The sequence below is a fragment of the Acipenser ruthenus genome, chromosome 20, assembly GCF_902713425.1.
Source record: "Acipenser ruthenus chromosome 20, fAciRut3.2 maternal haplotype, whole genome shotgun sequence".
NCBI classification, from domain to species: domain Eukaryota; kingdom Metazoa; phylum Chordata; class Actinopteri; order Acipenseriformes; family Acipenseridae; genus Acipenser; species Acipenser ruthenus.
The window spans coordinates 12,808,476-12,821,136 of record NC_081208.1 but is presented as its reverse complement, the minus strand read 5'-3'; the positions used below and the strand labels follow the sequence as shown (position 1 = coordinate 12,821,136).

Sequence of the window (12,661 nt, the reverse complement as noted above, 5' to 3'; positions counted from 1 at the left end):
GGAGCTTCAACGGGACCTGGGCCGCCGGCGCCTGTTTAGCCAAGAGCTCCAGGACCTGGGCCATCTGGGCCTTGAGGTCCATAATGTCCCTTGTCTGCTTGGAACGCTTCACCCTTCTCGCTTCCAGAGATGGGGAGTGACTACGGGGAGCCTGCACATTGGGGATGTCCTGCAGGGGGTCCTGGGACAGGTCATGGAGGAGGGGCTCTGGGGCTCAAAGAGCCACCGACGGTCCAGCCATAGAGGACGCGGAGCTCGCCCTCGTGGCCCTCCCCAGACGAGTTTCTTTCACCCGGGGCTGGAAAGCCTCACAGATGCTACAGGCCACATCCCTCTTGAGGGCCAAGTGGCATAAGAACATAAGAAAGTTTCCATTTTCCATTTTGAGGTTTCTCCTCTAATCAGTACTTTCTGTTTTCTACATGTTAACCACTCCCTAATCCATGTGCATGCATTTCCTTGAATCCCTACTGAGTTCAGTTTGCGAATTATTCTTTTATGCAGGACTTTGTCAATAGCTTTCTGGAAATCTAAATAAACCATGTTGTATGCTTTGCAATTATCCATTGTGCGTGCTGAGCCCCGTGTGCACCGCGCGTGCTGAGCCCCGTGTGCACCGCGCGTGCTGAGCCTCGTGTGCACCGCGCGTGCTGAGCCCCGTGTGCACCGCGCGTGCTGAGCCCCGTGTGCACCGTGCGTGCTGAGCCCCGTGTGCACCGTGCATGCTGAGCCCCGCGTGCACCGTGCATGCTGAGCCCCGTGTGCACCGTGCATGCTGAGCCCCGTGTGCACCGTGCATGCTGAGCCCCGTGTGCACCGTGCATGCTGAGCCCCGTGTGCACCATGCGTGCTGAGCCCCGTGTGCACCGTGCATGCTGAGCCCCGTGTGCACCGTGCATGCTGAGCCCCACGTGCACCGTGCATGCTGAGCCCCGTGTGCACCGAGTACCGTGCAGCACCGTGAGCTGTTACGCTAGGTCTGAGGCCAAGGAATGTGTCCACACTGTCTGTCTCTGGTCAGTCTCTCTTGTTTGTAGTGTGTCCACACTGCCTGTCCCTAAAGTACCTTTGAATTGAATTGAATTGAATTGAATTGAATTGAATTGAATTGAGAGGAGAGAGAAAGCATTTGATTTTAAAGCTCCAGACACACAGACAGACAGACACACACACACACAGGCAGACAGACAGAGACAGACACACAGACACAGACACACAGACACACACACTCACAGACACACAGACAGACAGACAGACACAGACAGACAGATATGCAGACAGACACACACACTCACAGACACACTGACAGACACACAAACAGACACAGACAGACAAACACACTCACAGACACACAGACAGACAGACAGACAGACAGACAGACAGACTCACAGACACACAGACAGACAGACAGACAGGCAGACAGACAGACAGACAGACAGACAGAGAGAGACAGGTAGGCAGACACACACCAACACACAGACAGGCAGACAGGCAGACAGACAGACAGACAGACAGACAGACAGACAGACAGGCAGACAGACAGACAGACAGACAGACAGACAGACAGACAGAGCCCCACTTGCTCACACAGTGTCTGATATGTAGTTTTCAAGCAGGTGTCAAGGGGGGAGGAAGCTTGTGTCTCTACAGCTGAAAGCCCTCCCTCTGAGGGGAATGAAAACAGACTGGACTGCCAGCAAGCTCCTCGCATGGTGTGCAGAGACTGCAGAGAGACAAGATCTTATCAGGGCGACTCAGAGTGGAAGTAATAAAGAGACAGGATCAGGGTTTTGGCAGGTCAAGCCTTTTGACCCCATTACCTAATTTTTTTAGCTAAACGGCTTTATCTCTTACCTCTCCTTATCTCTCTCTCCATCTCTCCCTCTTGTTATCCACTGGCTCAGCTGAACTAATTCCTCGTTCATCTGGCCAGAGAGAGAGAGGGGGAGTGAGGGACAGAGAGAGAGAGGCGTGAGGGGCAGAGAGAGAGAGAGAGGAGTGAGGGGCAGAAAGAGAGAGGAGTGAGTGGCAGAGAGAGAGAGGGGGAGTGAGGGGCAGAGAGAGAGAGGGTGCAATCGAAACCCTGCATGCTGAATTCTATAAAAACATACTAAAAGTACAACAAAAAACACCCGATAACGCATGCAGGGCTGAATTTGGAAAAGAACCCCCTTCGCCAGCTGGTCCTGAAGCTCACTGCACTGACACACAGCCACCAGCTTCAGGACAGCACTGCTAAAATAATGCCAATTAGATTAAACCAAATTGTAAAACAAATGAAAAACTCATATTTAGAACACTGGGACAAAGAAACAGAAACAAAATAAACTTAATTGTTAATTGAGTGGCAGAGAGAGAGAGGGGGAGTGAGGGGCAGAGAGAGAGAGAGAGAGGAGTGAGGGGCAGAGAGAGAGGGGGAGTGAGGGGCAGAGAGAGAGAGAGGAGTGAGTGGCAGAGAGAGGGGGGGGGGGGGACTGAAACACTCCTATCTGGACCATTGGTATACAAACACTAAAACACAAAACAAACTAGAGTGTTATCGGACCCTGTCTGCATGTAAATCTCCACTCTAGCGAGAGGAGAGAGAGAGAGAGAGAGAGAGAGAGAGAGAGAGAGAGAGAGAGAGAGAGAGAGAGAGAGAGAGAGAGAGTGGGGAGAGGGAGAGAGAGGGAGAGAGAGAGAGAGAGAGAGAGTGGGGAGAGGGAGAGAGAGGGAGAGAGAGAGAGAGAGTGGGGAGAGGGAGAGGGAGAGAGAGGGAGAGAGACAGAGTGAGCGAGGAGCGAGTGAGAGAAGGACCTGACAGCTACAGAGTTGAACAGAGGAGTTTGTGAGGAGAGAGGGTACTGCGTTATTTGTATTCAGGTGAGTGTCGCCGTTTTCTGCCATTTGTTAATTTGACAGCTTCAAACATAGAAGTGATAAAGCTGCACTGCCCGTCTGCTCAGAACTTTTAAACGGCTTCGCGTCGTTTTCCCCTAACCTCTCGCGCAGACCCGCATCGCTGCCTCTCTGAACGCGCTCTCGCTGTTCGGATCGGGTCCTGTTGTGTTGGATTGTTGCTGATCTGCAATACCTTGCGCTCACTGCAATAGTCCACAAAAACTTTTTATTCAAATTTAGACAAACGTTTTGAAAAATTTAGGCTGATTTTCAAAAGGGGCAGAGAGGAAAACAGATCGCAAAACACCTTTGCGACTCCAGATAAGTTGCAAAATATATTTTCAAAAGTCAGTGCAGCCGCAATGGAATTGTAGGCTTTGCGTTTTTTTGAAAATACACGCGCATTACAGCTTGTTAATCAATGGAAATTCATAATTGGTTCTATTTTGCAAATAACGTCTTATGTTCAAAATGTGCAAAACACTCAAATACAGTCGCTAATTAAGACATGTCCCTCTCGTGTCTTATTTAAACTGTGACCGCTGACAGGACTGAGCTGTAATCTATAAAGGAGAATATCGAAGCGCTTCCAATTCTGCGACTGCAGCACGAGAGGGAAGGGAGGAGGAAAAAACGACCCTACACTGAACCCAGAATATTTCATCCCCGTCAGACATTTCTAGATCTAACTATAAAACAAGTTATGCGTAGATACAGATCGCATAGCAGCGCTGTGACAGAGCTGTGTGATCTGCTTCAGTCTGATTTAGAATCACAACAGCCCGCAGTCACGCTATCCCTGCGATCTCAGCGGGCTCCGATCCACCAGTAAGCTATGACCAGCAATTATTAGCGGGATTTCATATAATGGTGTCCGATACGTAATAGCAATAATAAAACAAAACAACCACCACAACAAAACCGTGACAAACGCTCTACGCTGACTTTATATGGCGCATGTGTGCCTACGTTTTTTTTAAAAAAGACGCGCACACAAAAAATAATTATAATAATAATACAATTTTTGCTCAAATGTATTGTTGAATATCTATAGATCTTTTTTTCCTTCCTTTCTTAAATATCACTTCTGCAGTTCAATACTTCTGCATCAACAAAATTAAAAAGGGACAACTTAAGCCAGGGGAAATCTTTTAGTCACTGTTGGTTGAACTTGTATTTTACTGTGAACACGCTGTAACTAACTCGAAGCTCCCTATTCGCGTTCATCTTCTGACACACCTGCATTGCTCATTTCTTGTAAAGACGCCGACATATATGAATTTGTTATTTTCCTCATCTTGGTTTGACAAACTGTCTGGAAACTAGTAGCCATCGCACTGATAAAGCAGTGAGACTGGCGGCGTATGGGATTTATCGTTTTTAATGTGTGATTGTGGGCAGTGGACACCAATAAACTAAATTCCCAGAGTACAAAACGATTGAGCTATGAGTTTAGATCCGACTGGGAGGTTTTTCTTTTGTTTTATACTTTTCAGCTGAAAAAATAAATCACGTTTGTTGTTTATAGTTAACCTTTAGGAATTTCTAGTCCCATAAGTGCGCACAAGCATTTTGTTCGTCTCATATGCAGAAACTGTTGGGATATTTTCATGCATGCTTATATGCTAGTTAGTGCTTGTTCTGATTTGTCCCGAGATCCACCGAAAATCTTTTGTGATCCCCGTATGGCCACCGCCTTAAAGGCTACACTAGCCCTTCTTTTTCATGGAACGGGTGCCATCCAGATAACAGCTGGACACAGATCAGCAGCACTTGTCAGTCTTGTCTGTCCTGACTGATGTCACAGATCAGCAGCACCTGTCAGTCTTGTCTGTCCTGACTGATGTCACAGATCAGCAGCACCTGTCAGTCTTGTCTGTCCTGACTGATGTCACAGATCAGCAGCACCTGTCAGTCTTGTCTGTCCTGACTGATGTCACAGATCAGCAGCACCTGTCAGTCTTGTCTGTCCTGACTGATGTCACAGATCAGCAGCACCTGTCAGTCTTGTCTGTCCTGACTGATGTCACAGATCAAACGTGCTCGGTGTAATAGATTGCACACATGTTGCAATATCCCCAGATTCGAGGAATGACGTCATCATCATTGCTCAGTACCGGGGCTCATGCCACGACTCATTTATCTGGAGAACAGCGCCTTCTAAGTGGAGGCTGGCTAATGTTAGAATATATTAAACACATAATTAACATATGACCATTCGAAAACATGTAACAAACGCATATTAATGTTTAACATTTTTATTATTATTTTCAACATACAGGAACATTCAGATATTGCATGTAAAGAATATGAATATTAATATTGCATCAGAGAATACATTGTGATATTGAAATAAATGAAGGATTGTTTTTTCTATAGGCATGCTGTATTATTATTATTATTATTATTATTATTATTTAGTCGTTTAGCAGACGCTTTTATCCAAAGCACTTACAGAGACTCGGTGTGCATCACAGCTTTATCCCAGAATCTTTGTTGGACTCCTTTATTTGACCTTTTTATGGAAAGGTTGAGTTTATTTTTCGGTTATATCCTTCTGTATTTTAAATTTAGCTGTGGCTCCGGAGCTTTTACCCAAATAAAAAGTTTTGTGTTAAAATCTCATTGAGCAACAGCTCAGCTTGGGTGTTAAGAATGGATTCTTCCTTTCTTTTTCCCAATTGTTGTGACTGCATGTGCGCCACCTCATTCATTTCCAGTTAAATGGATGTCCAGACTATTGAAATGTGACTAGCTGGCTTGTTAATCAATTGTCGTTTCATTTAAATCAGTCATAAGTAAGAGTCGCAAAGGGCGGTGCGTGTTTAAATGAACCTGCCCCTGTTGAAAATCGAGTCGTATTATTAGGTGACAAAATGCTCGCAGTGCAAATGCATTGCCACCTCTATCTCTCTCTGAAAATCAGGCTGAAAGTGTTTTTCAGAGTGAGTCTGTTCCTGTGCGTGGCTCTTTAATTCCACTAATGGACTTGGCTTGTCTGCTTCAACTCAGATTAACTCCTCAGTGTTTTGCAGGGAAAATCTGTTCCAAAAAGGTTGTAATCTGATTAACACAAACAGTTTTGCAGGTTAGCGGGGTAGCGAGGGTGCGGGAGAACTATTAACTACATCAAGAAGAAAGCCAGTTACAAAGAATTCATACAAATACACACAGACAGTGCACTGCAAGGACAACCAGACATACAGATGGTTCTGTAACATACTGAGGGGTAATGGTAGCACAAATATAGGCAGCTACAATGGGATGAGACATGCCCCATTCTCTCTCTCTCTTTCTATGGATGAAGTGCTGTTATAAACCACATATACTGTACAGCTCTATAGGAAAGAGAACTCCACTCAACACTGCAGAGCTGTATAGAGGTCTATAGGAAAGAGAACTCCACTCAACACTGCAGAGCTGTATAGAGGTCTATAGGAAAGAGAACTCCACTCAACACTGCAGAGCTGTATAGAGGTCTATAGGAAAGAGAACACTCAACACTGCAGAGCTGTATAGAGGTCTATAGGAAAGAGAACTCCACTCAACACTGCAGAGCTGTATAGAGGTCTATAGGAAAGAGAACGCCACTCAACACTGCAGAGCTGTATAGAGCAGAGGTCTATAGGAAAGAGAACTCAACTCAACACTGCAGAGCTGTATAGAGGTCTATAGGAAAGAGAACTCCACTCAACACTGCAGAGCTGTATAGAGGTCTATAGGAAAGAGAATGCCACTCAACACTGCAGAGCTGTATAGAGGTCTATAGGAAAGAGAACTCCACTCAACACTGCAGAGCTGTATAGAGGTCTATAGGAAAGAGAACGCCACTCAACGCTGCTCAGCTGTAAACTTGTCTAACTCTAAGGATGCGCTGTGTTGTAATATCTATGCCCAGTTGCATTGCTGTCTGTGCATTACTCATCCAGCCCTCTGCAGTTCCTTCGTGCTGCACAGGTTCATATTTTAAGTGGTTGTTTTTGTGCCGCTTGTCTATTTGATTTGCATGTCTTGCGAGGTTATGGAAATGTGGCCGGTTCATGTCAATTGCTGTAAACACCAAGGAATTGTATTTACATTGCATATGCAAAACACATGGAAACCAGCGAGTGACGCAAGAGCACAGGAGACGGGTTCAAACACAAGACACAGGACAGGGAGCACAGGAGACGGGTTCAAACACAAGACACAGGACAGGGAGCACAGGAGACGGGTTCAAACACAAGACACAGGACAGGGAGCACAGGAGACGGGTTCAAACACAAGACACAAGACACAGGACAGGGAGCACAGGAGACGGGTTCAAACACAAGACACAGGACAGGGAGCACAGGAGATGGGTTCAAACACAAAACACAAGACACAGGACAGGGAGCACAGGAGACGGGTTCAAACACAAGACACAGGACAGGGAGCACAGGAGACGGGTTCAAACACAAGACACAGGAGAGAGAGAGAGGGAGCACAGGAGACGGGTTCAAACACAAGACACAGGACAGGGAGCACAGGAGACGGGTTCAAACACAAGACACAGGAGTGGCAGGGAGAGGTGTGTGTCTGTCTGTGTGTGTCTGTGCGTGTGTGTGTCTGTAAATACAACATCAGTACCAAGTACATCACATTTCACCCACAGCCACTGTAGGACCATGGAAGATCTGAAGTGTGACCGACAGACATACTCGACTTCCTTCTTCCTTTTCCAGGTTCTTTCGGTGAAGTCACTTCCTGGCTGTTTGTTTTTTTCTGCCGTTGCCCTCAGTAACCACCCCTAGCAACCACTGCCATGGGAGACCTTGAGCAGCTTCGCCAGGAAGCAGAATCGCTGAAGAAGCAAATCGAGGTGAGAGGGACTGGGAAGGAGTGGTCTGTCCTGGAGGACTGGGAGACAGAGACTGTCTGGGCAGACTCTGCTCCTCTCTGTGCGGACCCTGCTGCTCCTCTCTGTGCAGACCCTGCTGCTCCTCTCTGTGCAGACCCTGCTGCTCCTCTCCATGCAGACCCTGCTGCTCCTCTCTGTGCAGACCCTGCTGCTCCTCTCTGTGCAGACCCTGCTCCTCTCTGTGCAGACCCTGCTCCTCTCTGTGCAGACCCTGCTGCTCCTCTCCGTGCACGCCCTGCTGCTCCTCTCCATGCAGACCCTGCTGCTCCTCTCTGTGCAGACCCTGCTCCTCTCTGTGCAGACCCTGCTCCTCTCTGTGCAGACCCTGCTGCTCCTCTCCATGCAGACCCTGCTGCTCCTCTCTGTGCAGACCCTGCTCCTCTCTGTGCAGACCCTGCTCCTCTCTGTGCAGACCCTGCTGCTCCTCTCCATGCAGACCCTGCTGCTCCTCTCTGTGCAGACCCTGCTCCTCTCTGTGCAGACCCTGCTCCTCTCTGTGCAGACCCTGCTGCTCCTCTCCGTGCACGCCCTGCTGCTCCTCTCTGTGCGGACCCTGCTGCTCTCTGAGTTGATGGTGTCTGTATTCTGTGTGTGTGGTTCCGGTCTCCTCTCTTAGCTGATGGTGTATTCTCTGTGTGTGGTTCCTGCCTCTTTCAGTTGATGGTGTCTGTATTCTCTGTGTGTGGTTCTGGTCTCTTCTCTCAGTTGATGGTGTCTGTATTCTCTGTGTGTGTGGTTCCAGTCTCCTCTCTCAATTGATGGTGTATTCTGTGTATGTGGTTCCTACCTCTCTCAGTTGATGGTGTCTGTATTGTGTGTGTGTGGTTCCTGCCTCTCTCATTTGATGGTGTCTATATTGTGTGTGTGTGGTTCCTGCCTCTCTCAGTTGATGGTGTCTGTATTCTCTGTGTGTGTGGTTCCTGCCTCTCTCAGTTGATGGTGTCTGTATTGTGTGTGTGTGGTTCCTGCCTCTCTCAGTTGATGGTGTCTGTATTGTGTGTGTGTGTGGTTCCTGTCTCTCTCAGTTGATGGTGTCTGTATTCTCTGTGTGTGTGGTTCCTGCCTCTCTCAGTTGATGGTGTCTGTATTCTCTGTGTGTGTGGTTCCTGCCTCTCTCAGTTGATGGTGTCTGTATTCTCTGTGTGTGTGGTTCCTGCCTCTCTCAGTTGATGGTGTCTGTATTGTGTGTGTGTGGTTCCTGCCTCTCTCAGTTGATGGTGTCTGTATTGTGTGTGTGTGGTTCCTGCCTCTCTCAGTTGATGGTGTCTATATTGTGTGTGTGTGGTTCCTGCCTCTCTCAGTTGATGGTGTCTGTATTGTGTGTGTGTGGTTCCTGCCTCTCTCAGTTGATGGTGTCTGTATTGTGTGTGTGTGGTTCCTGTCTCTCTCAGTTGATGGTGTCTGTATTCTCTGTGTGTGTGGTTCCTGCCTCGCTCAGTTGATGGTGTCTGTATTCTCTGTGTGTGTGGTTCCTGCCTCTCTCAGTTGATGGTGTCTGTATTCTCTGTGTGTGTGTTCAGGAGGCTCGTAAGGGTGTAGCGGACACCACTCTGGCTGAGTTAACGAGCGGGATCGAGGTGGTGGGGAGAGTCCAGATGAAAACCAGGAGGACTCTCAGGGGACACCTCGCCAAGATCTACGCCTTGCACTGGTCAACTGACTCCCGGTAACTAACTAGTTATTAACCAGATTATTAACCACGTAACTAACCAGATAGCTAGCTAGATAACTAACTACGCCTTGCACTAGTCAACCAACTCATGGTAAATTCAATAACCAGCTAACTAACAAACCAACTAACTAATAAACCCTATCTAGACCATGCACAGACCTGCAGAAACTTATCATCCACTAACTCTCCTCCCCCTCCCACCTCCCCCTCTCTCCTCAGGTTGATGGTCAGTGCCTCTCAGGATGGAAAGCTCATTGTCTGGGACACCTACACGACCAACAAGGTACAAAACAAACCAATCTGACAAAAGTGAAAAGAAACTTAGACAAAAGTAATGAAATTAGACAACTAATCCACCCCCTCCCTCCCTTCCTCCTTCCCCACCTCCCTCGAACCTTCCCCCTTGCCTCCCCCTCCTCCTCAGGTCAATGCTATCCCCCTGCGCTCCTCCTGGGTGATGACCTGTGCTTACGCCCCCTCTGGTAACTTTGTTGCGTGCGGTGGTCTGGACAACATGTGCTCTATCTACAACCTGAAAACCCGTGATGGGAATGTGAAGGTGAGCCGCGAGCTCAATGCGCACACCGGTGAGTCACACACCATTGCCATTAATACTGCTGCATTATGCTTTGCTGCAGCTTATCAAATCAATGTCTGTCTGTCTGTGTTCCAGGCTACCTGTCCTGTCTCTGTCTGCAGCTTATCAAATCAATGTCTGTCTGTCTGTGTTCCAGGGTACCTGTCCTGTCTCTGTCTGCAGCTTATCAAATCAATGTCTGTCTGTCTGTCTGTGTTCCAGGGTACCTGTCCTGCTGCCGCTTCTTGAACGACAATGAAATCATCACCAGCTCAGGAGACACCACCTGGTGAATACCGAGTGCTGTGATTGGATGAGGGAGCTCCTCTGGAGTGACAGCTCTACCACCAATATAAAATATTCACAATATAAAAACAAGCAAATAAACAACTGCACTCACTCGCTTGTGATATGGATTATTATTATTATTATTATTAGTACATATAAAGTACTGTACTGGCATAAAATAGATACTGTTGTTAGTTCTTTTTTAATGATTATATGCAATCCCTTTGCACCCCCCTAACAGTATCTGCCTCTGCCTGCCTGCCTGTGTGTCTGCCTGCCTGTCTACCTGCATGTCTGCATTTGTGTCTGCCTGCCTGTCTACCTGCCTGCCTGCGTGTCTGCCTGCCTGTCTGTCTGCCTGCGTGTCTGCCTGCCTGTCTCCCTGTGTAGTGCTCTCTGGGACATCGAGACTGGCAGTCAGAAGACAGTGTTCACGGGGCACACAGGGGACTGCATGAGCCTGGCTGTGTCGCCCGACCTCAATTTCTTCATCTCAGGGGCCTGCGACTGGTCTGCCAAGCTGTGGGACGTGAGAGATGGGAACTGCAGACAGACCTTCACTGGACACGAGTCTGACATCAACGCCATCTGTGTGAGTCTGTGAAAGAGTAAGAGTTGGGAGTGAGTTGGAGTGTGCGAGAGTAAGAGTTGTGAGTGAGAGTGAAAGAGCGTATATGGCAACGCCCCAATGGCCTGACTCTCCCCCTCCCCCTCTCACCCCCTCAGTTCTTCCCCAATGGTAATGCAATCTGCACTGGTTCAGACGATGCCACCTGCAAGCTGTTTGACCTGCGCTCGGACCAGGAGCTCACCTCGTACTCCCAGGAGAGTATAATCTGCGGGATCACCTCCATCTCCATGTCCCGCAGCGGCCGCATGATCCTCGCCGGCTACGACGACTTCAACTGCAACATCTGGGACACGCTGAAGGCCGAGCGGATTGGTGAGTGCGGCTCAGAGCCGGGTCACACTGGTCACTCACACCTCAAACCTGATAATGAAACCCTTACTGTTCCAGGTGTGGCCTGACTGTTCTCCCCCCCTCTCTCAGGCGTGCTCGCGGGTCATGACAACCGGGTCAGCTGTATCGGTGTCAACGAAGACGGGATGGCAGCTGCTACCGGATCATGGGATAGCTTCCTGAAAATCTGGAACTAGAAGAAATAGCAGAGGAGGGGAGAAGGGATCATGGGAAAGAAAAAAAAAGAAAAACCTGTCAGCTGAGAAGACTACATTTCCCACAGTCCTTTTCACCAGTAAAGGCATCCATTACTTACTTGTCTACAGACATGGATTGTTGGAAATGTAGTCTTTGGTTTATTGTGCACTATCCAGTCTTGATAGGGGTGCAGTGTCTCCTCACCAGTGTAAATGAGTCTCTCCCCATCTCTACAATGCAACTGGGATAAAAGGACGGGAACATAAAATCGGGAAAAATGTAAATCAGGGAATTTTAATTTGTGTTTCACTATTTAAAGTAAATAACGTTTGTTGTTTAATATTATTATAAATACATACACATATATATTTTAGGCAATATTTATTTTTCTTGTACTCACAGTTGATCAAGCCTGATGATGTCACCATCTTGTTTTCCAGTGAAGAATGTTGAAACAGCTTGTTAATAAAACAGCATATTTCAGGGTAACTTCACTCATTTAACTAGTTATTCCATGTATTCAGAATTTCAGAACAGCACAATCATGGATTATAAGTGATGTAAAGCAATTCTTAATAAAGACTAGTTGGCTGCATGTCGCCTGCGTGTGGGTTTGTTATCCAGTCCTGTGTCACAGCTGCTAACTCCAGACCTCCACAAAGGGAAATGGGTGCTTTATATTAGATTTTGCAGAGGTGTGTTTCAAAAGTCCCACTGAATAAGTCCCCAGTTTCACAATGTTAACTCTGCATGCAGATGTCTATGGTGTATTAATAAGGGTATGTTAGTGGGGTCCACAGACCCAGGAACAAAACAGTCACATCAACATGCTGGCTCTTTCAACAGCAGTGTCCTCAGAACACACTGCTAACAAGCAAACTCATTTGATTAATAACTTACCCTCGAAATATGCATAACCAAGAAGAAACGGAAAGAAGTCAATGACACGCCTTTGGACTTGAGCTCCACATTGAGAAACACTCCCAAAGCAAACGTTTGTTATTGAATTTATTATGTTTTAGTATTTTGAACGAGTTGGTTTGAAAGATGCACACTAGAGGGCGTGGAGCTGTAATGTGTGTCACCCCAGGACTGCGTGCATGTGAATTGTACAGAGACCACCAGAAACCCAGCCTGGATTCACAACTGTACAGAGACCACCAGAGACCCAGCCTCGATTCAACACACACACACACAATCACTGAA

At 47.5% G+C, this 12,661-nt stretch overlaps 1 protein-coding gene across 1 annotated transcript; it reads left to right on the top strand.

The window, feature by feature from the left end:
* Window positions 1-2,704: 2,704 nt before the first annotated feature.
* Window positions 2,705-12,050, top strand: gnb3a (guanine nucleotide binding protein (G protein), beta polypeptide 3a). The gene is made up of 9 exons (XM_034042299.2): window positions 2,705-2,862; window positions 7,584-7,720; window positions 9,280-9,425; window positions 9,651-9,714; window positions 9,856-10,018; window positions 10,231-10,297; window positions 10,687-10,888; window positions 11,023-11,239; window positions 11,348-12,050. Exons 2-9 carry the CDS (start codon window positions 7,664-7,666, stop codon window positions 11,452-11,454), a joined length of 1,023 nt encoding a protein of 340 aa, XP_033898190.1. The 5' UTR covers window positions 2,705-2,862; window positions 7,584-7,663; the 3' UTR covers window positions 11,455-12,050.
* The last annotated feature ends 611 nt before the right edge of the window (window positions 12,051-12,661 follow it).